Consider the following 24906-nt stretch of genomic DNA (forward strand, 5'->3'; position numbering starts at 1 on the left):
TTATAACACATGTTTAAGTTTTGTTTTACTGACTGCTGTTTTATGTTGCAAATCTTGAAGTTGATATAACTTTTCTCATAATTTAATCTTTTTGCATGAAATTTTGTTGTCATTAAAAAGTTTTAGAAGTAAATAATAATCCTTTAATTTAAACAATATTTACAGTACTTCCAACACAATTGATCGTTTACAAGCATGAGACTCCACACATTTCCACACAGATCTAGATTAGTTTTTTATGTATGAAATATTGTCCACACAGCTAGACTAGTTTTAATTATAATATATACAATTTTATGTAAATCTGGTGCCAACTGAATATTTTTTGAAGTAGGAATTTATGCCAATATGAGTTGAGGGGATGGTTTCAATGCTTAAAAAGATGCGACTTCACAAGAAGGATGGAACATCAGTGGTTGACTTGAGAATGTAAACGTTGGCACTCTTATGAGATGAATTGAATGTTTCGTCTAAACTTTCGGGTCATATCAGCAATTATGTCTTGAAACCTTACTCGCTACTCACACCACAAAAGAGAAACTAACATCATTGTGATTTGGATTCTTTATTTAGAATTCAGCTGGGGGTAAGACCATCTTCATCAAGATCCATGTACCCTGGGATACCATGCTTAGATATGCTGAGGAGCTCAAGTATAAGATGCCTATTCAGGTGAGTGTTGCAGAAGATATCTTACACTTCCCATAATGCATTTCTCACATTTCAATTTTCTGTACTGATTTGCTATCTAGTGCAACATGGGTCGATAGTGATGAAAAGTACCTCAATGAATAGAGCACATCCAGATCTTGCAATAATTATCAATTGCTTGACTCGATTGTGTAGCATAGCTCTAGAGCTTTGTGGATAATTAACATACGGTCAGAAGGTAGGTTGGTTTATGGTCACAATAATCAGGTTTAGTGAGAGATAGATAATGGCAAATTTGCTGTGGAGATGCATTCAAAAAAGGTTACAAAAATAAAATCCTGGATAAGGCGACAAAACAACCTCAGCCCATGATTTACAAGCCGATGGACTTTCCGAATAGGGTTGGTGGCCCTGTGGTACATGTAAATCTGGCCCTGCATAGGTTGAATTAATACATCAAAATGTCCATATAACATATAACAGGAATGTAAATGGCAATTTTTACATGGATTTTAATTTGCTGCTTTACAGGATAATGACATTGACGAAGAGGTGACACTGTTATCCTGTCTACAGAAGATTCCTACTCCGTTTGAGCTGAGCGAGGAATTCATCAAACCAGAACCCAACTACTTCACAGCCGCCTTCACTAGGGAGAGAATATCAGAGTAAGTAGCAATTAATGTACTCAAGTTTGTGAGTAATACTCTAGAACCCAACTACTTCACAGCCATCTTCACTAGAGATAATATCAGAATACGTAGCAATAAATGTACTCAAGTTTGTGAGTAATACTCTAGAACCCTACTACTACACAGTCAACTTCAATAGGGAGAGAATATCAGAATAATAATAAATGTACTCAAGTTTGTGAGTAATACTCTAGAACCCTACTACTACACAGTCAACTTCAATAGGGAGAGAATATCAGAATAATAAAAAATGTACTCAAGTTTGTGAGTAATACTCTAGAACCCTACTACTACACAGTCAACTTCAATAGGAGAGAATATCAGAATAATAATAAATGTACTCAAGTTTGTGAGTAATACTCTAGAACCCTACTACTACACAGTCAACTTCAATAGGGAGAGAATATCAGAATAATAATAAATGTACTCAAGTTTGTGAGTAATACTCTAGAACCCTACTACTACACAGTCAACTTCAATAGGGAGAGAATATCAGAATAATAATAAATGTACTCAAGTTTGTGAGTAATACTCTAGAACCCAACTACTTCACAAGTTCACAGCCACCTTTATCAGACTAAGGAGTAATAAATGTACTCACATTTGTAATACTTTAGAACCCAAAGTACTTCACAGTCACCTTTACTAAGGAGCTAAAAATGTACTCAAGTTTGTGAGTAATACTCTAGAACCCTACTACTACACAGTCAACATCACAAGGGAGAGAATATCAGAATAATTAGTGATAAATGTACTCAAGAATATCAGAGTATATAGCAATAAATGTACTCAAGTTTGTGAGTAATACTCTAGAACTCTACACAGCCACCCTCACTAGGGAGAGAATATCAGAGTACATAGCAATAAATGTACTCAAGTTTGTGAGTAATTCTCTAGAACCCTACTATTACACAGTCACCATTACTAGGGTGAGAATTTTGTGAGTAATGCTCTTGAACCCAACTACTTTACAGCCACATTCACCAGGGAGAGAATACCAGAGTAAGTAGTTACTCAAGTTTGTGGAGTTATACTCGCTGGACTATTTGTGAGCAGAGTGAGGATTTTGTCAAACAAGCTCCAGAACTTGAGATAAGGAGTAATAATACTCAAGTAAAGTGACATTGATGTCACTACAAAACTTGAGGTGAACAAAAGTATATTTGAATAGGTTTCTAAGGTTTTGTTCTTACATTTTCTTTTCTGTCTTTTCCAGTTTCATTATGGAGAGTGAAGAGACATTTTTCACACATGCAGAGAGAAGTCGTGTTGTAAGTATATATGTTGCCTTTCTATATTGGAAGAATTTGTGATAAAAGAGCACAGAAAAGGCTTTTGCGGGGTGCATTAGACAATGCAGAGGGCAGCATGTGGGTTGCGGCCTGGCCACCACCGGTTTTTTAAAAGGAATCCTGTTTCCTAGTTTAGTTTGCTGTTGATGTAAAAGGAATTCTTTTAAGCTTTTTTTTTCTTGTTTGTTTTGCAAACAAATTTTGTGCTGATTTAGAATATTGTGTACATGTATTCATTAATTTGAATAATTTACTGCCACCCTCTACAAAAACATTATTTGGAGTTTGAGAATTGTCATCCATGGTATTTTTTTTTCTTAGGTCCATGAAATTCTTGAAGTGTGCAGATATGATCCAGACAACAAAACAAAGTTTGGTAAGTAGACAAACAAACAAAAATAAATACAGACAGACAAATGGACAGACAGATTTGTAGACAGGCAGTCAGACAATGGAAGATGTTCTGTGGTTGACCCATGTTTGCTCAGTAGTGATATATAAGGTGCAGACCAACATTGCATGTAGCGATATACTTGCAAACCATCCACTGCAATGAGCCCGGCAATGAGCTATACAAATACAACATGTTTTGAGGGGAAGTTGTCAAAACTACTGGTCCCTCGGTGTTGGATGATTTGACTACTTCCCGACGCATCAGCGGAGAGAAGTGGTCAAATCATCCAACAACGAGGGACCAGTAGTTTTGACAACTTACCCGAAATAGAACATGTTGTATTTGTTTTACTATACCTCATAAATATTTTCACTATCATGGTAAAAACCGTAAACAAAAGTCAAAACACACCAGTACCGGCCAGTGTGCCGACCGGCATGATTAATAAGCTTAATATTTTGCTTACCTGATTATATTGGAGGATTTTTAATACATTTAGATTTAGATTTCTCTAATTTTCTTTTTAACACTCCATAAATAAACAGTTTGTTTCATAAAACGTAAAATTTGTGTATTATTTTCCATCGGTAATCTCAGCAAAATAACTGCAGCAGATGCCATTTTCACGATAAATGCATCTGCAGAATCGCCGCTATGCAGCATAATGCTACGTCTGAAGGAACGGTGACGCGCAGGTTGAGATACCGTGTGGTAGTAGGGATGCAGAAGTTTTTACTACTTCCCCGCGTGCGCGTAAATGCACAGGCGCAGGGAGGTAGTCAAACTACTCGGACGCTGGCATTATTAACCAATAAGATGTCTGGATTACCTAATAAATTTTTATGAGGTACCGTATAGTAACCATACATCCCCTTAGGAAAACATGACCTTAAACTCCTTACTTATAGAGGTAGTCATTGTGACGTCAACACCGCCATCTTGTGGGTACGGAGTGCCTTGTTGCTAAGATCACCGCGTTGACACTTGAATGAAGAGGTGCTTCACATAATCAGGGGCGTAATGTCTACCGCATGACATGCAGAACGGTAGTACCCACAAGATGGCGGATCCCGCGGAAAAGGCTGACGGCCTCTATTGTCGACTTCCATACGCAACATCCCACCTTCCTCAGTATCGTTGAAAGATTAATTGAGTGACAATAGGGTACTCCAGTTGAAATCCATGTACTCCTTATGGAGAACATAACCTGATCGAATCTACCATACAGAAGATGCAGATTTCAAATGGAGCCATTCAGCTAACCCCGCTTGAAATTCACACTCCTTGTGTTGGTGTCCGTTAGCGAGCTCAAAAATACTGCAAATAACCTGAGCGTACAAAAAAGCAGTCTGTGTACGCTCAAATGAGCGATGTCGCCAGGCTATACTTGCATAATTTAAATATGCTTAGTGGGCACAGGCATGGAATATTCCTATGTATGTGTTATGTGTTATTAATCTATGCTTTCAACATTCTTTTGATACACAGGAATTGAGCACATGATTGCTAACAAGTGCTATGCAGCTTCCTATCCCTTGCATGAAGGACCACATAAAAGTGAACATTCCTTGTTGACACATGGTCCTCTCAATGACAGACATGTAAGTACAAATGAGGGTAGAGGGAGGGAGGGCTGTACCTCAACTTTTTTTTCTAACAGTACCCAGTGAGACTGGTATCTAACAAATACTGACCTGATTTGAAGTAACTTATATCTTAGGCGCCAGAAACAAATTTGTTCCATCTTTGGATCAACCGTCGATCCTGCTTCAATGCTTGTTCTTGATAAATTAACAAATAATTAATCAGAATTAATGCTAAATTTATATTGGACGATATTAATACAGGGAAAGGTTCATATGTTATCACAAATAACAATAGTCAATTGATTTCATGAATAATAAGGATCGACCAAGCACAGATGGTCGATCGGAAGATCGAACTAATTTGTTTCTATTGCCTTAGTAAAATTGGAAAAGAGAAGGGAAAGGGCTGGGAAGTTTAAGGCAGGGCTGATCAACTTGTTCTGTGAATACCCAGTCAGGCTGCTATATCTACAAAATACTGATCTGACTAAAATCACTTCTATTGGACAATAAAAAGAAAATCTTGTGATTATTGGGAATACATACAGAAGTTGGTTTGTTGATCATGTGACAAAACTAATTGGCCATTGTTTGTTGTAGTTGCTGTATGAAGAGTGGGCTAGACCAGGAAGATGGTACAAGAAACAACCCTTGGATGCTATCAGGTAACAATATCAGGCTCTTCCATTTGAAATCCGCCATACCCATGTGGAAGATTTAAGAAACATCTTACACAAAGGGAGTGTGTTTTCAAATTCAAACTCCCCTTGTAGATGACTTAACCTGTATGTTCCACAATTCGCTGTCGTAGCACACGTTAGAATATGACCGTTGCTAGGTCAACTGGATCACGCTTTCTTTGTTACGAACCACTGATCGAAATGATCACAACACAAAGCCTATGGCATATCAAAATTCGGAACAGGTGTATGAGCTCTGGCTTGGAGCAGTAACCAATGGTTTACTAACATGCACTACGACGGAGAATTGGAGTGAGTATTTCAAATGGAAGTTACCAATTGTCTATTCTGCTTGAAACCCATACTCCCTCTGTGGAAGACTTTAGTCAAATCTTCCACAGGGGATGTGTGGATTTCAAATGGAATATCCCAGTAATCCTCAGTGTCCATTTTGAAATTTTTTTAGAATAAAACCAAAAAATTATGATGGTATGTGTCAAAAGTAACAGATATTTTGCTAAACGTGTAACCAGATTACAATCCGGTCAGTTAGTTGTGTAAACATATGACTGTAATTTTTTTTTAAACGGTTAAACGGCTAGAACGGCTGATTTTCCTAAACGGAGAGTGCATTCGTGGTAGATTAAGTGTTGATCCGTGTAACTGCTCACATCTTTAGTCATAAGTAATTCATACATGTATCTAGTTTTGGAAGTGGGCTATTCTAGTTGAAATCCATACACTCCTTGTGGAAGAAGTGACTTAATCTTTGAAATTCACACTCCCTGTGTGGAAGATTAAGGTCCTGTCTTCCATTGGGGTCTAGGGATTTCAAATGGAATTGAGTGTAAGCCCAAACAAAACCTTGCTATTTGTTATTGTCAAGCAAGAACATGTTAAAATGTATTGGGTTTTGGATAAAGATAGGATATAAACTGATGTCACTATGGCTAATATTTTACATCTCTAATCTTTTTAGGAGATACTATGGTGAGAAGATTGGCCTTTACTTTGCCTGGCTGGGATTCTACACTGAGGCGTTGACTTGGGCAGCTCTAGTTGGGTTTATTGTCTTCCTGTATGGTTGTTTCACAGTCGCCTTTGATGCAGTCAGGTAAATATACACTGAATTGTCTGTAATTTCTGTTCTCTGTTTTTAATAGTGTAACATTTATTTGAACTTTTTTAGAAAATGTTAACAGATTTGTACCTTAATCATGTGTTATGTGCAAGGGATTCAAATTTCAAGATCAAGTGATGGGATGAAAAACAAAATTATGTAGATCAAGAAGTATATTATTCCTAACGCTGAAAGTGTTTTTTGGCTATAAGAAGGAACAAAAAAGCAGAGAAGATGAACAAAGAAGTTACTTGGCACCCCTGGGATACACAACTTGAGACACCTCGGTGCCAAGTGCTAGATCACCGACTGGTAACCACTAGCCACAGGTCTTTTGCTGGCCTGGCCAATTAAAGCATGGCTATATATGACTTAGGCTGATGCATGCATGCACAGTAGTTTTGCTTTGTAAGAATTTGTACAATTTTATAGAGTTAGGGTTTGATTGATTTTATTTGGTTCCATACAAGCAATATAAAAATAGGAAATACATAAATATATTATTACAAGTTTAAAATACATTACATATGACAAATAAAGTGAAGATAGAAACACACTAGGAACCAGGATAACCCATTATGAGCTCATAGTTGGCAGGTTATTATAGCTACCAATAACTCTTGATGTTGGTTTTGATTTATTCCTATGTAGTGATGACTTATGTAATGCAGGCAACCCAGGCAACTTTACTATGTGTCCACAGTGCAGTGGCAGATGTCCCTACTGGTTGCTGTCATCGAGTTGCTTCTATGCTAAGGTAAGCTTACAACTCGGCCAAGATTACTTGGCTTAAATTGGCTTATGATCGGCTCATAATAGGCAGGGCCCATCTTGGCGGGCAACGTCTTGTATAGATATAGAATGGTGAGCGCAACACCTACGTGAACTACACTTTGGGTATTGCATGACTGATGTGCACTTTTGTGAATTTTGACAAGCATTCAAAAATGTGTGGACTTTATTTATGTGTGCAGTAACAAAAAGCAATTAATTCTGATCATAGTATACTAGTGTATGAAAGTCATGATTTATTGATAGCGGGTAATGAAGGATTGTTGTGTTGTAGATCTCATTCAATGATCACACCACTGTTTTATTATCAAGATTTGTAGAAGACAGCCAGTCATTGACTACATAACAGACAAAAATCAAGGCATCTTGCAAGCAGGATCATACATAGCACCAGGTTTTGTAGCTCTTTTTAATGATATAAACAGGACATGTGCCATGGCAAGTGCTGAAAGTCTTTGATGTAGTGTTTCATCAATTTTATTTATTTTATTTATAACATTCGGCCGAAGCCAGGCTAATCCCAATAGTGCTCAGAGGCTACTAAATTTAAGGGACGCCATCCGGATATGATGGGACAGGGATATGGGAAGAGGTCCGATTTTAGATGCAGGAGGAAAACCGGAGCACCGGAGAAAAACCTGCGAGGACGAGCATGGATCGGCAACCAAACTCACATGTGGCGCCGCGGGGAATTGAACCCCGGCCACAGTGGTGAGAAGCGAGTGAGAAGACCACTACACTAACCCGCCCTCCCAATTTCTGAAAGGATTCCTCCCTACGTCATAATTTCTATATATTTACCTTGTATACGCTAACCTTTCAATCCTGGGTTTTTCAGTTTGACCAAAATTTCTCCCCACTATACAATATATGCATATTGTATTATAACAAAGGGCATTTATCAAACTCTTCGAGCTGTAAATTTGTATAATGTATAACAAAAGAGATGAATTAACCTCCAAGCTGTATCTATTGTTATGCAATACACCTACATGTATAACCTTGTGGAAAAGAACTTCAGTCAAACTTACTTCCAGGATCCACGTTTATCAGTGGTAAATTGAATTTTAAATTTATTTTTATGACTTTCCACAGTTGACGTATCTATTTGACAATGGGGCCACGGTATTCTTTGCAGCATTCATGTCACTATGGGGTGAGTAGAAATGAAATGCTTTTATCCCAGGGGACCAAGCATGATAGAAAATTTCTTCATATTTTGATATTTTGTATTTTTTTATGTGCTGAAATCATTTCCAAAAATGGTGTTTTTTGTGTGAATTTTACTACAGGTTTCTAGAAAAATATCATGATGTTGCTTAAACTTTTATAAAAATCGTTCATAGAACTTTATGTTCAGACGTTATATTACATGCATACTTTGAATGAAAATTTTAAAAAATGGTTGTGGGACTACATTTAAATAAAAAATCTGAACAACTAAACAAATTTGACAAAGTTAAGCACTCTTTCCTTTTCCAATTTTTGTAATTTATATACATATGCTTAGGAAGATTGCAGATCGATAAGGATCGACTTGTACGCATGAAAATGTTGCAGAACAAAATATGTGTTGCAGAAAAATATTTTTAACATTCTCTTACTTTTATACTCAAGTAAAGGAGACTGATCAGTTTTCTTCCTTTTGGTGCTTTTCCTCCTTTTTTATGGAACCTTTGTCTTATCAGGTATTTGGATGTTGATAATATGTTATAACTTACTTGTTAACTTTGTTGTATTATATTCTTTTCCCATTCTAGCCACAACATTCTGTGAGTTCTGGAAGCGACGTCAGAATGAGATTGATTATGACTGGGATCTCTTTGGCTTTGAGGATCAGGAGGTGTGTAGGAAATTAAACAACTTTTTAAAGATATATTTTCTTGAAAGAGAGCCGTAATTTATATCAGACGATTGTTTTTTCTATTGGTCTTCTTTGATAAGTGCTTTATGAAGCTTCCCAAAGTGAAAACTAGACTGAATCCTTAGTCATCTACTAACTACGCATGTATTTTGTGTGATAGATGCTTGTTAGTAAGGACCGAAAGACAAACATTCTAAAAGTGCACCAAATGTTCCAAAAATATGTCACATGAAAACATATGCGGTTAAAAGGTTGAGTCAGTTCTCCCGATTCTGGGGCTAAGATCCAACACAAAATTTGCCTGGAAGTTTCTCAGTCGTCAACCTCAAAGTTGACCAACGGAGGGCGTCAGTCTAAACGCTGGTTTATCCTCACCGTTTGAGTTGCCACAATTTTTCAGACCAAAGCAAAAGACCAAATTAAAAAGACTTGTTTGCATCTGACGTCAGGGCAAAGGCGCGGCATAATTGGTTACGTTGCTGACCTGCGCAGTACAGCATTGTTGGTCTGGTTGACAGGACGTCAGACGCAAACTAGTTTTTTAAATTCGGTCTTCAAATATATGGCGTATTGTGGCAATCTCGCTCACCATTTCACAGATATCGAGGCGTTAGTGCAAGAAAGACGTACCTGTCTGCAATAGCTGCCAGGTGTCATATTTTTAAGATTGTGTACAGTATAGAATGCAGAAATTGTCAAATGTCTATATGGCAGCTATTGCAGATAGAGCCTTCTCTCCTTAAACCACTGATATATAACAATTTCATTTGGTCTACGTCTGTCTGCATTACAGGAGAACTGCCGCCCTCAATTTGAGGCTAAAGCCCCAGACAAAAGAATCAACCCTGTCACCAAGGTAAGAGTGTTTCTAAATTCAAAATGTGGTATTTCTAGATGTTAAATGCTTGATTGTGGTTTTCTGTTTAGTTGGCAGTGACATTATTACATTATTACATATCGTGGAAGCAGCTAATGTGTAGCTACTTTATTTTTGTTTGGTATTAATTTTTTTTGGATTTTGTGAGAAGCCCAGGTGTGTGACTTAAGATACTTACAAATTCAAGTTCTGCAATTTGACAAACTTGGATTTGCAAGTGTGCGCATGGATATTGTTGTTGGGCAGGAAAAACCTCCCTGTGTCATTGGCCCCTGAACATGTTTAGAGCAAAACCTCCTATGTAACCTGTTAGCAGTTTTGTTTTAATTATGTTCAGGGGCCACAAGCACATAGATTTTTCCTGCCCAAAGATTATGCTGGTCATTGGCAATGCACAAAGTAAAACCAGTAGTATATTGAAGCAGGTATATCAAATACTTTGGGACTTCACAGGGAATTTAATTCTAAAATGTATATTGATGTTGCTGTCAACATAACAAGAGAATACAACAATCTTGATTACTGTAACTGTTTATTTAATGAAAATTAAATTTGATTCTCTGTAAAGTATGTTCAAAATTGTTCATAATTGTTCAGAGTTTGAGGACATTGCATAATCATGAATGTGTACACTGGGGTGTGGTGTACATGCACATCACAACTGTACATGATACATTTGAACCCTGATGTGCATGCAAAGGTCAAGAAGTCGAATATGATGTCATACATGGCAAATTAATACCTGAACAGTTATGAAAATTGCTTTAGTTTATTATCATCATTCTTAATCAAATGGATTCTTCTTTCTTTGATACTGTGAGATTTAGGTAATGTAATATGCAGGAAATACGAATACACAAATAAGTCTAAAGAAAAGATTGGTAAAATATTATCAAATGTTATATTGTTGTAAGTACAAGAAAGCCATATCTACACTAGTTGCTTTATGTGTGATAAATAACAGGCAAGGATTGCCTGGGTAACAGCTTGCATTACCAGAAGTCAGAAATTTTTGAAAATGTTTAACCCCATGAGATCTACCTGCCGATTGGCCAAAAAAATGTTTTTATTATCGATTGGACCAATCAGCAACATTGTTAGAACAATTTCACTACGCAAAAAAATTGGGGTGAACTATTTGCAAAGCTCCATTCTGATTGGTGATTAAAGTGAAGATATTGCGTAATTGACCAATCAGAGGCAATGTTAGGTTGGCAGGTAGTGCTCAGGGGGTTGAAGAATAAAATAAATTTCGGGATTTATACTTATATTGTGTGATGCCAACCCACATGCCTCTGCACACATCACAGGTTTATCTTGTGGGTTGCTGGTGTTTTGAACCTGTATCTCAAGAAATGGGAGTTGTTTATTATGATTAATATTCAAACATGATTGATAACATGGTTCCAAATTGAAATAGTTGCAGGCAGTTATTGATTATATAACTTTGTTGCACTAAATACTATGATAAGCAGACTGTTTAACCCATAACGTGTATTGTTCTTTGCAGATATTTATACTTTCTAACATTGAATTTTGCCAAGTTTTCCCTCCTAAAACAGGTTCAAAGCTCTAGGGTGTATCAAAATAAAGAAGGAAGCATCACAGTCAGCCAAAAAAAACCCCAAGAAGCTCACTCCACCAAAAATTTGATAGTATAATTCCCCTGTTTTGTTCATTGTGCAGAGGGGGAGATAATAATAGTATTCATATTCAAAAATCCAAACCATTTCATAAATTTTTATTTCAGTCATTTTATGATTGTTAAAACATAGTTTCAATTTCACCATAATCACAGCTACCATATAGCTAAAGGTACACATTAGCTTTCCACATTAGATAAATATGGCATACTTATTTTATTAAATAATTATAAATCACTAGCAATTATATGAAAACTATTATTTTTTTTTCATTTAAACTCCAAAACCTAGAATGTTGCTGAGACTCCATTCCTACACCGTAACTGATATTTTTGCTTCCTTTGCAAACGTTTGGATAGGTGGAGGAATCTTTCTTGTCTTTGACACAACGATTCCCCCGTATTATGGCAGCCATTATGACCATTGTCTTCATGGTGAGAGGAAAAATGGCATTGACTTATCATTGACGTTAACAATGATAACAAAAAAGAAAATATCATTAATTTGGTATAACATAACATAACATCAAGCATTTTGATTTGCTATTTTATTTTGATCACTGCGCTATTGGTAACATAACTTTGGTGTCACAACAATTTATCAGAATCACCCCACATTTGCTGCGCAAAATTTAGGAATACAATTAGTAATTATATAATTATATGAAAGTTATTATTTTTTTTTCCATTTTAAACTCCAGACCCTAGAATGTAGCTAGGGCTTCATTTCTTCAACGTAACTGATATTTTTGATTTCTTTGCGAACGTTTGGATAGGTGGCAGAACCATTCTTGTCTTTGAAACAACGATTCCCCCGTTTTACGGCAGCCATTTTGTCTATTGCCTTCATGGTGAGAGAAGACACGGCATTGATATATCATCGTTGTTAACGATGATAATTGCAAAGAAAATATCATTAATTTGGTATTAACATAATATAACATAACATAACATAACACAACATAACATCAAGCACTTGAATTTGTTCTATTTTATTTTGATCACCGCGCTATTGGTAACATAAATGTATCGCAACAATTTATCAGCATCAAGCTACGTTTGCTACACAAAATTCAGAAATACAATTATAATTATATGAAAGCTATTATTTTTTTTTTCCATTTTAAACTCCAGACCCTAGAAAGTCACTAGGGCTTCATTTCTGCCCCATAACTGATATTTTTGCTTCTTTTGCAAACATTTGGATAGGCGGAAGAAGCATTCATGTCTTTGCAACAACGATTCCCCCGTATTACGGCAGCCATTTTGACCATTGCCTTCATGGTGAGAGAAGATATGGCTTCGATATATCATCGTCGTTAACGATGACCAAAAAGAAAATATCATTAATTTGGTATTAACATAACATAACATCAAGAATTTTTACTTGCTATTTTATTTTGATCACCGCGCAATTGGTAGCATAACTTTGGTATCACATCAATTTATCAGCATCACGCAACGTTTGCTACACAAAATTCAGGAATATAAACAAATTTTGGTGACGGACTAGAAATTGTACAAATATTGGTATTACATTTTACTTATACTTACGGAGAAAGTTTTAGGGACAGGGGAACTCAAATCAAAATTGATTCTGTAATGCCTATATTTGAATTGTTTTTAGCGCACAATGCCTATATCAACCATGTCACGTCCCCTGGTCACGTCAGGTTCTTTTAACTCTGTGTGTGTTTTGTCAACTTTTAGTAGCTGCCAGAGGCATACATGGGTCTCATGAAAAGATTCCCTCGTATCACTGCTGCAATTTTGAGTATAACGTTCATGGTGAGAGTTTATCGCCGACTCGAGATCCGCTGACTGCGAGTTTGGCGCATACGTAATCTGTGTATCATGTTGTGTGATAATCCCTTTAACTGCTATTATGGTCCATTGCACTCACTGCTATATGTTCTATCTGCAGCTTCACCATGCTTCATGTATACATGTTAACCTTTATCATTGGGGATATCTTTAAAATGGTATAATATGGTTGCACCAAACTTTGGGTGTTGGGTGCAATATATGTTATTGTCTCACCAATATGTATGTTTAATATGTGACCCAATCTGATCCACTCAGGTTAAAACTGGAACTTCTGAAAATTGAGTTACTATTTTATTAACTTGCTCAGTACCTACAATTATTGATATTGAATCCCCAGGTCTCTTGAATACTTGGTTGCAAATTTATGAACCTTTTATAGGTCCATTTTCTTTTTGCTTATATCTCGGTTTCATTATTGCCGACTTTAGCCTGATTGGAGCAGGACTGGTCACATATTTTTATTCACTAGATATGTAGCTTTATAAGAATATATAAGATGAGTTTACATTGGTGCTAAGCTGTTCACTTATATATCACTATGCTGTTTTATACATTAGGTATACCTCAAGAATGGTACAAAATGTGTGTATCGAACTTAATTGAGTGTATTTGATGATGGTTATGGATGCTATATTGCACAAGTTGGTGTTGGACTATAATTTGCTAAAATCAGGGTTTTTTCCCAACACGGAGCACATGGTTTTCATTTATTTAAAAACGTCTTGATTTTCACAATAATATATAGGTTGCTGAAGCGTACCTGGAACTTAATAAACGTTTTCCTCGATTCGTCATAGCCATTTTGACGATAGTCTTTATGGTGAGGTGAAATTTTTAGAAACAAGTTATACATTTTTGATGAATTAATTTCACACATACAGTTTGAACTCCATTTGTTATAACCAAATTTAATTCAGATATTTTATTATTTTCTCAATGCTTACAGACATATCCATAAATATTGTTTTGATCAACTTTTCAAAATAATTACTGCCATTACCATTTTTTCTCAAAGTCTTACAGCCATCAACATTTCAACATTTCACAATTATCGTTTAAAGTTAAACAAAAAAAAGTCATATTTTTCACACATGTTTATTTTCACAATATTTAGGTTTCTGAAGCGTACATGAAATTTTATAAACGTTTTCCTCGATTCGTCATAGCCGTTTTGACGATAGTCTTTATGGTGAGGTGTAAATCTTCATTTATAGAAACAAATTCCATTAGTGATAAATTAATTTCCTATATACTTTGAAACTCCATTTTTCTTTATTTTATGACGTTGTAGGACTAATTAATAGAATTTACTTCTATATTTTCTCAGATAGTTCTAGACATATCCCATTTGTATTGGTCAATGTTTCAAAATAATTACAGCCATTATCATTTTTCTCAAAGTCTTACAGCCATCAACATATTAGAATTGTACAATTATCACAATCTTATTTCACTCTTAATTCTTTTCCAACAACATACAAAACTAATGCTATGGTAGAAATGTGTGTGTGTGAGATGAACTTTAAACTGAGATATTGGCACTATGGTCTTTGGGCTGCTCCTTCTGAACTTGAAACATGATATTCACCATTAGCATACATGAGTACCATGATTTGAACATAATATTGGTTTTCCCTGTTACGAAAAAACTTCTACCAAAATTATAGCCATTTTGTTCATTTGACACCCATAGGTTGATGAAACATACATTAAGATCTACAAAAGATTCCCGCGACTGTGCGTCGCTATCTTAAGTATACTCTTCATGGTGAGATCGTATTGAATGCATATCAGATTTCTCTCACTTGTATGGAGTCAATTTCAAGTGCACGCAATTCAAGAGCACACGATTGTTGTTATCTTTTTGGAGTAATGCATATGAATAACTCCTGAAATTAAGTGCACCTGCAATATGATACAAAAACTGTTTTGGAGTTTCTTACAGCTCAACGCTCGAAATGATAGCCATTTTTGTCCGCTTTGACACCCATAGGTTGATGAAGCTTACGTAAAGCTCTCCAGATTGTACTCTCGAATTTTTTTAGCTTTGATGAGTATACTGTTCTTGGTGAGACTGTATGAAACACACATCAAGTTTTCTTTTTCCACTTTTGGAATAAATTGCAAGAGCACACATTTTGTGGTCTTGATTGAATTATTGCGTTTGAATAAAATTAGTTAAATGTTAGAATTATTGCAACTTTTGGAATGCATTTATTTTGACTTGAGATGCTTCCAGTTCATTTTATTCCATTTTATGCTCATGAATGCAATTTCTATTCATAGTTTTGAATTGTTATCATGTTTAGTATCTAGGCATTTCTAGATTTCCATATTACTCTTTGTAAACTGGTTTAATAGTTGGTAAACCAGTTTTAATAACCTATTCTAACCAAGTTATGTGATAACTACCACTTCTTTCAGCTCTTCTGTGACAAAATTCTTTACTGACATCACAACATTTGTTCATTATCTCTCTTGGGTATGTGGGATTTTCACATCTTCACAATATTGGGCTATTCTAATTGAAGTTCATACACCCCCTATGAAAGATATGATCTTCGTCTTCCACACAGGGAGTGTGAATTTCAAATGGGGTTACCTAAACGGGTGACTCCATTTGATATCTACACCCCCTGTGAGATATGAAGGTTATGTCCTCCATAGGGGGTTATGGTTTTAACTGAAATAGCCCATTTTATTTTTATATGATTTCTTATCAAAAAAGAGTTTCACAGGTTACTTTTACAAAGCACATCTAAAAATGTAATCTCAGTTTAAAATAAAGGATATTTTGAAACAAAACGAAAAATATATATATAAATTACAATTTTAGCTAATTGTTGTGAAGAAACTACAATTTCGAAGTATGGTTAGATATTTTGTTGTAGAAATGGCTGGGGTTTGCAAGAAAAACATACGAAGTAGAAAATGATGGCTGTTTTTTTTTCTTCCAAAGTTTTCACTAACTTTGTTATCCATTTTTGGAATGTTACTGTGCGTTTTCTTACACATCAGGAAGCTGAACCATACTTAAACCTCGTCAAGAAATTCCCACGTTTAGCAGCGTCCATTTCTGCCATTATATTTATGGTATGGTAACCACAAAAATTAATATATGTAATCATGGAATGTCTGCATGGTGTTTTTATATTTAGAAACCCAAAATTTTGAACCAAATTGACAAAATTCCACAATTTGCATTTTTGTGTATGTCCAACATAATCATATAGTGATAGTTGAGTTTGTGACTAAGTGGCATGATGCACCCTGGGATACATTATATAGCACTAGAGCAAAATCATAAAAATGAGTAAGCTTCACTACCCTTGAAAATTTGGTCAAATCTCATTTGAAGATAGTATAGGGCTACATATGGTATCTGGCGAGGGGTGGGGGTTTCAGCAGGGGGGGATATCCATATTTTGTCATTTACTACTTCATTTGACACTCCATCACATGTCACTTTACACTCATTGTGCATCCATTGTGGGCTAACAACAGACTAGTTTTAACTCATTGACGTAATTTGCAGTGGGATAGTTCAGCAAATTTCATACTGTGAGATCTGTGAAAACGGTATTCAGAGATGTAAATTTTCAGAAAATTTCCGGAAATGTGGACAAATTCTTGAAATGTAAAAACAAAATTGTTAATATTAAAAAATATATAGATGACCAAATGGTATGATTTAGACAAGGTTCCAAAATGAGTATAACCTAAGGCATTGCTGTGCCGCAAGAAACTGTTTGGAGATCACACTGTATTGAAAGTTGCTGAACAGGTTTAAGGCTGTAGTTTACACATTATTGTCACTTTGCAGTGCAGTGTAGTCTGTAGTGTTATCGCCCGACCATGGATCCATACGTAACATGCATATTATTACTATGCCATGGTCTTGTCCGTCGTCCATAACCATAGGTTTTATCGTCATAACATTTGCCATGCCTGTAGATCGTAGTCACTACTTAACTGCTTATTTCCATCCTTACTCAGTCCGAAGAGCCGTTCATGTCTATTCTAAAGAAGTTCCCCCGTGTGTCTGCGTCCATTTCCAGTATCCTTTTCATGGTGAGAAGGGGTCTGCCTCCCATGATGCAATGGGGTGGTTGCTATGGCCATATTTCCCATGACCCTTTAGTGATATTGAAAACTGGTTTTGTTCAGTTTAATCGATAGTGATGAATGACTGGTGACTGTGTGAGCAGTGACTAATACATAGTTTTCTGCGCATTGATCGCCTTCTTCAAGCAAGGTTGCTGAACTGCTTAAAATTGGGCTTTTTCATATAAAAATCAACACCACCCCTGTGGAAGAATATGGAAATATTTGGCTGATTGATATATCAAATCTGTTCTCAAAAAATTGAAAAATATCAAATTAAGAATTCCTGCATGTAAATGTGTAATAAGATTGCATGACACTTCAGAATACAAGTCGGCCATTTTCAATTTCTATAGCAACCACTCCAAGCATATGGTTTAGCATATGTGATACATTTGGTGTGTCAATAATGACATTGCCCACTTGTTTTGTGATCAGCCGTGCAAGAATCTTGGCAATGAGTTATTCACTGGAATAGTAATGACATCATCACCTTGGATAAAGACAGCCATGCATACAATTTGAAGTGTTTTGGTTCAAGCACCTCTCAAGGACAGTCCCCTGTTTACCATGTTCACTCAGCATGACCAATTGGATTTTTGGAAACCAACCAATTGGTAAAAAGAATATGATAATTTCTGACAAAACTTCACATTTTTAAGACATGAAAGCAGGATATTATGATTTATTTTAATCACCATAACTGGACAAGTTTTTAGCTCTTAAATCTGTCTAGTTTTCGAGATAATGCTATTTAGGTGGATATAAACTTTTTTGATCAACACAAATTCAATAAGAACTGTGCATGAGTGGGAACATGTCCTTGAACCAAAGTAGGCATACAGGCTGTATTATGACATCACACTATTCCAGCGAATATAGTACTATTTGGAAAGCTTAAAATGTGCCGGAATCAAAAACTGACAAAATTCTAAATGGTTTGATTTAAATTTTCATCCAGTTGTATCACATATGATGTCATGTGAGTGTAACAAAGGATTTGTGTACCAGGAAAGACAATAGCGGCCAATTGTGCCACTGTCTACTAGTGGAAGTCGCATACAGTGCAGGCAGGCTCAAATTTTCCAAGAAATCCAAGAAATAAATCGCTCTGCTAAAAGTGCTCTCCTGATGTTTTTAGTTTTCTTCGGGAGAGGGACACATTGTAAATTGTACATTCCTAAGCTTGTAAGCAACATTTGTTAAAGCTGAATGAATCGTGAGGAGTGCAATGTAAACTCCATAGGAGAGCCATAATTTGCTCTCCTTAAAATCCTATAGGGTCGGCTTCACAAAGACTTGATTGATTTCAAATTCAATTTAATAGAAGTTATGATATTTGATAAAGCAAATGTGTGTGCTTTGTAACACTGGTATGGCATGAACCTAAAACAATATATCAATTTGAGAAACAAAACCAAAGGCATATTTTTAGAAAGAAATTTATTTTTTGTTAATTTGTTTAACCATCGGACAGCTATTGTACTTTCCTGTAATTGAAATCTTTGATACACACTCACATGACAAATAGTATACCATTTGTAGTATAATGGGATACATGTAGGTTTGTGTATTGCATGACCGCAATGTAAGTATATACTCACCAAGTATGCCCTAAGGATGCATCCCTCGCTGCACATTTATTGGCCTAGGCATTTTATTTGCAGTTTTTCTCATCACATACGGACTGAATCAAAATGAAATTGAATGCTGACTGGTGAAACTAAAAAGTCATACCATATTTTCCCATTTAATGAGGTAATTAACAAGACCTTCGGAAAAGACTAGCTGGTATTTGTATGTTACAAGACTTGCTTACCAGTCAACTGTCAGTTGAAGTTTGATTTTAGGCTCACAATTCACATTTTCCCCAACATATTGCAAACTTTTTTTTTGCTCAAATCACTTTTTTTACTCATCATACAAGTTCACCTAATGGACCTATTCCAGTTAATATCCATATAACCTATGGAAGACATGAATAGATTTCAAATGGGGTCGCTCATTCAGGTAACCCCATTTGAGATTAAGGTCATGTCTTCCAAAGGGGGAGTGTGGATTTTAACTGAAATAGTCTAATAATAAACTATTTTGCAGACATCCCATATTTGTGCACATATGCTATTGTTTCATTCGTTGCATGACCTTGTATTATCATGTATTGTCTGTGTTAAACTCAATTGCACTTTTACTCTTATTTTAACACTTTTGTTTTTATGCTGCATTCTAATATTAACTGAACATTATTTTTTGTAACTTGGTCATATCTTTGTTGAAATATGTCTATGTGTTTCTCGTTAACAATTTGTAATATGTACATGAGTTTTTAAAAGTTCAGGAACTGGTGATGAGTGATCATACTTTGGCCAATCGAATACATTGTACCTTTGATGGTTGGATGTAACAGGCTTTCTCATTGGTCAATAATGTATCATTTGTAGCCAGAGATTGAACTCACAAAATACAGATTTTAAAACTCTTACCCCTTTGTATGCTATTCCATGTAACCTATTATTGTATTGAGAACTTAACTTTGCTTTTGTTTTTTAACAGCATGTGCTACCTAATGTATTGTTTTGTATTTTATTCCTAATTGTGATATTTGTATTGTTAATTATGCACTTAACCTTTCTTTCAAATTTATATTTGAAAAGTTTTGAACCCTTTGTATACTGATAATAAACATTGCTATATTTATGTGGTGAACTATCCATTGTTACACTCTTTAGAATATGGAACCCCATTTAAAATCTACTACTCGATTATCCCGTATTATGGCTGGTGTTTCTATATTGCTATTTATGGTAAGGTAGAAAATCATAAATATGTCCTCATCAGGTTGCATTTAAGTACCGTATTTCGTCAAATAGTCGTCCCGACTCAAATAAACGCCCCCACCACTTTTTTCAACCAAGATGTTTCAAAAATGCTGATATTTCCATGCTATCTTGTGTAGTAAGCTTACCAAGTTGCACACATGGTCGATAATAGCGTCAATAATTGGCGAAAATCTGGATCAGAAACCCGGAAGTGAGCCAGAAGTCAGTGTTTCTAGTTCATAGTTCGTCATTTCAGCATGTGTTTTTAGTTTACCTAATGATTTTAACGGGAATTATCGTTCTAAAATTGACCTTGAATAAACGCCCCCCCCCCCTGGGAAAATGTAACGCCCCTGGGGGCGTTTATTTGACGAAATACGGTAGATGTTACTTAGATTTCAACCGCATCAGTTTGATTTGTTCCAGCTCAATTCCAGAACAATTAGTAGTTGAATCTAGGATCAATTTGTAGCCGGATAGAAACTTGCATATTTTGAAAAGTAGTGAGTTTTGATATTCATAGGAGCTGATATACATTTTCATTAATCATTTTGTTTAAAAGAAGTTAGAACCATATTATTCATATAAATAGAAAGATCAGGTCACTTTTGTTTTTAGCCTGAATTAGAGGAAAGAAAGATATCATAGGTGACGTAACGGGGCGCGTTACGTATTATAGGTGGCGTAACAGGGCGTGTTACATATCCTATGTGACGGTGCTGATATAACAATAATCTCATCAGGATTTTGTCTCCGGGTAATACGGCCCTTTGGCAAAATTTCCAAGAGGCAAAATGGATTTTGAAAGGTGAAATCAATGCCTGATATTAGGGATCAAAATTTAAGCCCAAGAAGAGAATCAGTCTTGGAGAAGCAAACCAAGCTACTTGGAAACTCAAGAGTCAAATACTCCCAGCTTAGAGAGACATTAATAGTTTGATCTCAGGCTAGTATAGGTAAGAGCCCAACCAACCAGCCATTTATACAGGTACATGTAGTTCACCATATAAAAGGGCAATAATACTATTTTTCCACTTGGACATTCCCCACTGGAAAAATAGGAAATGTCCCTATTAGTTGCAAGTCACTAAAGCTATGAGATCCCCAGTGGTTTATTTCCCTTTTCAAAACAGGTTTATGCTGTAAGGAAAACAATCAAGTCATAGATGGTATATACCTTCTATGACCATGATGCCACCTCACAACAAAATTTGTACATCTTTTAATATATGATCTGAGTGTATCCAGCGAAAAAGCAGCTGCTGAACAACAAGGTCAACAAAGTCATATTCCAGGTATCTTGTGGGTACAACTTTCAGATTCTGTTGATGACTGGATGAAAGAAAAGATTGGGGGTCCAACGATGCGGAACTGTATTAATTGATACACAAAAGTTGAAGCTCATGTGTCTTGCATCTAATTGATAGCATTTACAATTTTCTTTCTATGTGTTTTGTTTTTGTTTCTTTTGCATGTCTTTCCTTGTTTTCGTTTCACCCCTTCCTTTGTGGCATGTACACCCTGTTTATATAGATGGAAGAGCCCCATGTACCCCTAAACGTCAAATACCCACGAATATTTGGTGGAATTGCAATAATAATGTTTATGGTAAGACCCTAAGGGGTGTCATCATTCATCAGGACATCAGCCGTTTCAACTGTCATTCAGTCACATGCAATATAATTAAATTGCAAAATGCTAAAAGTTTCTGCTTTGTTAGGCTATTCCACTTGAAATCCATACACCCCTTATAGAAGACATGACAGTAATCTCCCACACAGGTGTAGATTTAAAATGGAGTCATCCTCTCAGGTAATTCCATTTTAAATTCTTACTCCCTGTTTGGAAGATTAAGGTTGTGTCTTCCACAGGGAGTGTATTGATATCAACTAAAATAGCCCATTTCAATAGACATTTTTGAAATTCCCGATAACCTTTGGGTTTGAAACCCTGATATATTATTGATGGTCGCATCTTTACTACGTGGGTAGTGAAACTGTGCACATCGACGAAACATCAGGGTCTCACTTGCAAATGCTTCAGGAATCTCCAAAATGATGTATTAGTGTGCACATAGAAACATTGCAAATTATTACAAGTTGAATCAAACTGTTCAATGTTAATGACCCATTACATTGAATGTTACGGCATCAGGTTTTTATGTGATCAATAGTGAAATGAAACATCTGGCTACCAGATCATTGTCTTGCATCTTTGCTGTTATTCAATTTCACACATGAAACCGATTAGATTAAAATAATTGGATTTAAACTTCCCACCACACAACATGAATGATATCCAGTGAAAAAAATAATAATGCACTGACCATCCAGAATTCGAAACAGGGACCTTTGGTTTACTGGTCCGATGCTCGACCAACTGGGTTAAAGAGTCGGCTGAGGAAGAGCAGAGGATTTTTACAAATCTGATCCTTTGATAATTTAATACCCAAGAAGCATCAAAGCAGCATAGATTAGTTTGATTAACAAAAAAGAAATTTAGAAAATAACTTTTAAGCTTATATTAAAAATTCAGACCTTAACAACACATCTATTTGCCATTTTCAGGATTTCTGCTTTTAGGCAAATTCATCTGTGACTGAAAAAAGCCCCAGAAAACTTAAATAGCCTTAAACAATTTTATTCATAAAACAAGCAAATAATGGTACATTGTATCCTCATGTATCCACTTTGGCTCATTTGTGTATCATTGCAATCATTTGCATAGTGTAACATATTGAAAAATTAGTCTTAGCATTGCCTACATATGAGCTGCTCTTCTAGAACATCAGGAATATAAAAGATAAGGTTAATGAATGGTCCAGCACAATGGGTAATTCCATTTGAAATCCATACACCCCCTATGGAAGACATGGCCTTAATCTTCCACACAGGGGGTGTAAATTTCAAATGGGTTTACCTGAATAGGTGACTCTTGTTTGAAATTGACACTCCCTGTGTGGGAATTAAGATCATGTCTTCCATAGGGGGTGTATGGATTTCAACTGGAATGGTCCAATATCCTCTTACAATGTCATAGCCAGATGAACATACTGCACCAAACCTATAATAACAGGTTCATTCTATGATATCATTCAAATAATATAACATCTGACTCTCAGTGCTGCAAATAGTATTGCTGATTATATCTAATAAGAATATACCAAAGGGAAGTACATGGGTTGGGCCATTGGGGTAGGAATATAGGGGTCCTCTCGCTATTCCGAAGGTCCGCCATTCCGAAGATTCGCTATTCCGAAGGTTCGTTTTTCCGAATGTGTAATTTTACCATTCGCTATTCCGAATGTAATTAAAGGTTCACTATTCCGAAAAAATGGTTCTCTATTCCGAAGGTTCTCTGTTCCGAAAATTCCCAAAACACAAACAGGTTCTCTATTCCGAAAACAGAAAGGTTCTCTATTCCGAATATTCAAATATGGGTTCTCTATTCCGAAAACGAATAAAGGTTCTTTATTCGAAACAAGTCACCGTGTTCTCTACTGAATATGAAAAAAGGTTCTCTATTTTTGGAATAGTGAACCTTCGGAATAGCGAACCTTCGGAATTGCAAAGTTCACCCGGAATATATGCCACATCCATAATAATAGTTAGACCTATGCCACCTTCAATCCAGTTATTCACCATAGTGTTTACAATGCCACCTGTTATTTGTCCCATGTACAAAGTGTCTATTGTCTTTTATTGTTTTTGTTTGTCTTGTGTTTTTGCTACTAATATCTGTAACATCTAAACGCTATACTTACAAATATATCATACATTCTATGGTTTTTTACAACTGCTAAATCTATTCTGAGTATGAACAAGACTATGCCACTTTTATCACAGCAAGACTCCTCTCTGAGGAACTATATAATGTATTAGTATCACCATATATGTACCCGATATGGTACCTACCAAGTATCCTACGTTTAGTAATGCTATAGGTACACATGCAGAATCATACTCTGATTCGATTTGGCAGGATGTGAAAACTATAAAATATCCATAATCATTTCCATCTTGAACTAAAATGCAGCATGTTAACTTTTTGTTAAAATAACATTCTTATTTAAATGCTTAAATCGCATTTGCATAAATAAAGTAAAAGAAGCATGTTATTGGAATTGTCAAAGACAAAATTTATAAATGAACATGTGCTGATTAATAGAAAATGGTTTGAGACCAGGGTTTGATTATGCTAAGAGTTGCAATACTCCGTCCCTTGGGTGAGGTCTGGGTGTGGCACTGATATTGACAGGATATGTGTGGGGTGGGGCAAATAAGGCAACATCTAATTTGATCCTAATTTGGTCCAGCGCCGATGGCTCTTGCTATCGTATCTTGAACATTTACATAGTGTTTTAATTAAATGAAAAATAATAACACTATGCAAATGTTAATTACTATGTGTGATACAATTTATTACATCACAAGGATATGATAGAAAGAATCATTGGTACTAGGCACCAATAGTGCTATAGGACCAACTTTGATGTAGTGCCCATAAGCTGAAATAGATCTCTCTTCAGCAGTTGAGTCACATTCCAGTTCCTCTTTTTTATTTTAT

At 35.8% G+C, this 24906-nt stretch overlaps 1 protein-coding gene across 20 annotated transcripts in view; it reads left to right on the forward strand.

Annotated features, from left to right (window-relative positions):
- The window catches only part of LOC140139962 (anoctamin-4-like), a 112044-nt gene that overhangs the window by 67073 nt on the left and 20065 nt on the right, over positions 1–24906 (forward strand). For 14 of the 20 annotated variants that reach the window (XM_072161757.1, XM_072161749.1, XM_072161761.1 and 11 more), the window contains 12 exons: positions 574–672; positions 1183–1319; positions 2560–2614; positions 2957–3011; positions 4518–4630; positions 5216–5280; positions 6275–6409; positions 7067–7172; positions 8303–8363; positions 8968–9050; positions 9865–9927; positions 13304–13378. In XM_072161757.1, coding sequence (XP_072017858.1) covers positions 574–672; positions 1183–1319; positions 2560–2614; positions 2957–3011; positions 4518–4630; positions 5216–5280; positions 6275–6409; positions 7067–7172; positions 8303–8363; positions 8968–9050; positions 9865–9927; positions 13304–13378 — 1047 coding nt within the window. Of the gene's footprint in view, positions 1–573; positions 673–1182; positions 1320–2559; positions 2615–2956; positions 3012–4517; positions 4631–5215; positions 5281–6274; positions 6410–7066; positions 7173–8302; positions 8364–8967; positions 9051–9864; positions 9928–11950; positions 12026–12366; positions 12442–12799; positions 12875–13303; positions 13379–15110; positions 15186–16435; positions 16511–17413; positions 17489–24906 lie in introns of all 20 variants that reach the window. The other 6 variants (XM_072161753.1, XM_072161751.1, XM_072161750.1 and 3 more) reach the window with 6 other exon arrangements.

Source organism: Amphiura filiformis, chromosome 18 (assembly GCF_039555335.1).
Source record: "Amphiura filiformis chromosome 18, Afil_fr2py, whole genome shotgun sequence".
Lineage (NCBI taxonomy): Eukaryota > Metazoa > Echinodermata > Ophiuroidea > Amphilepidida > Amphiuridae > Amphiura > Amphiura filiformis.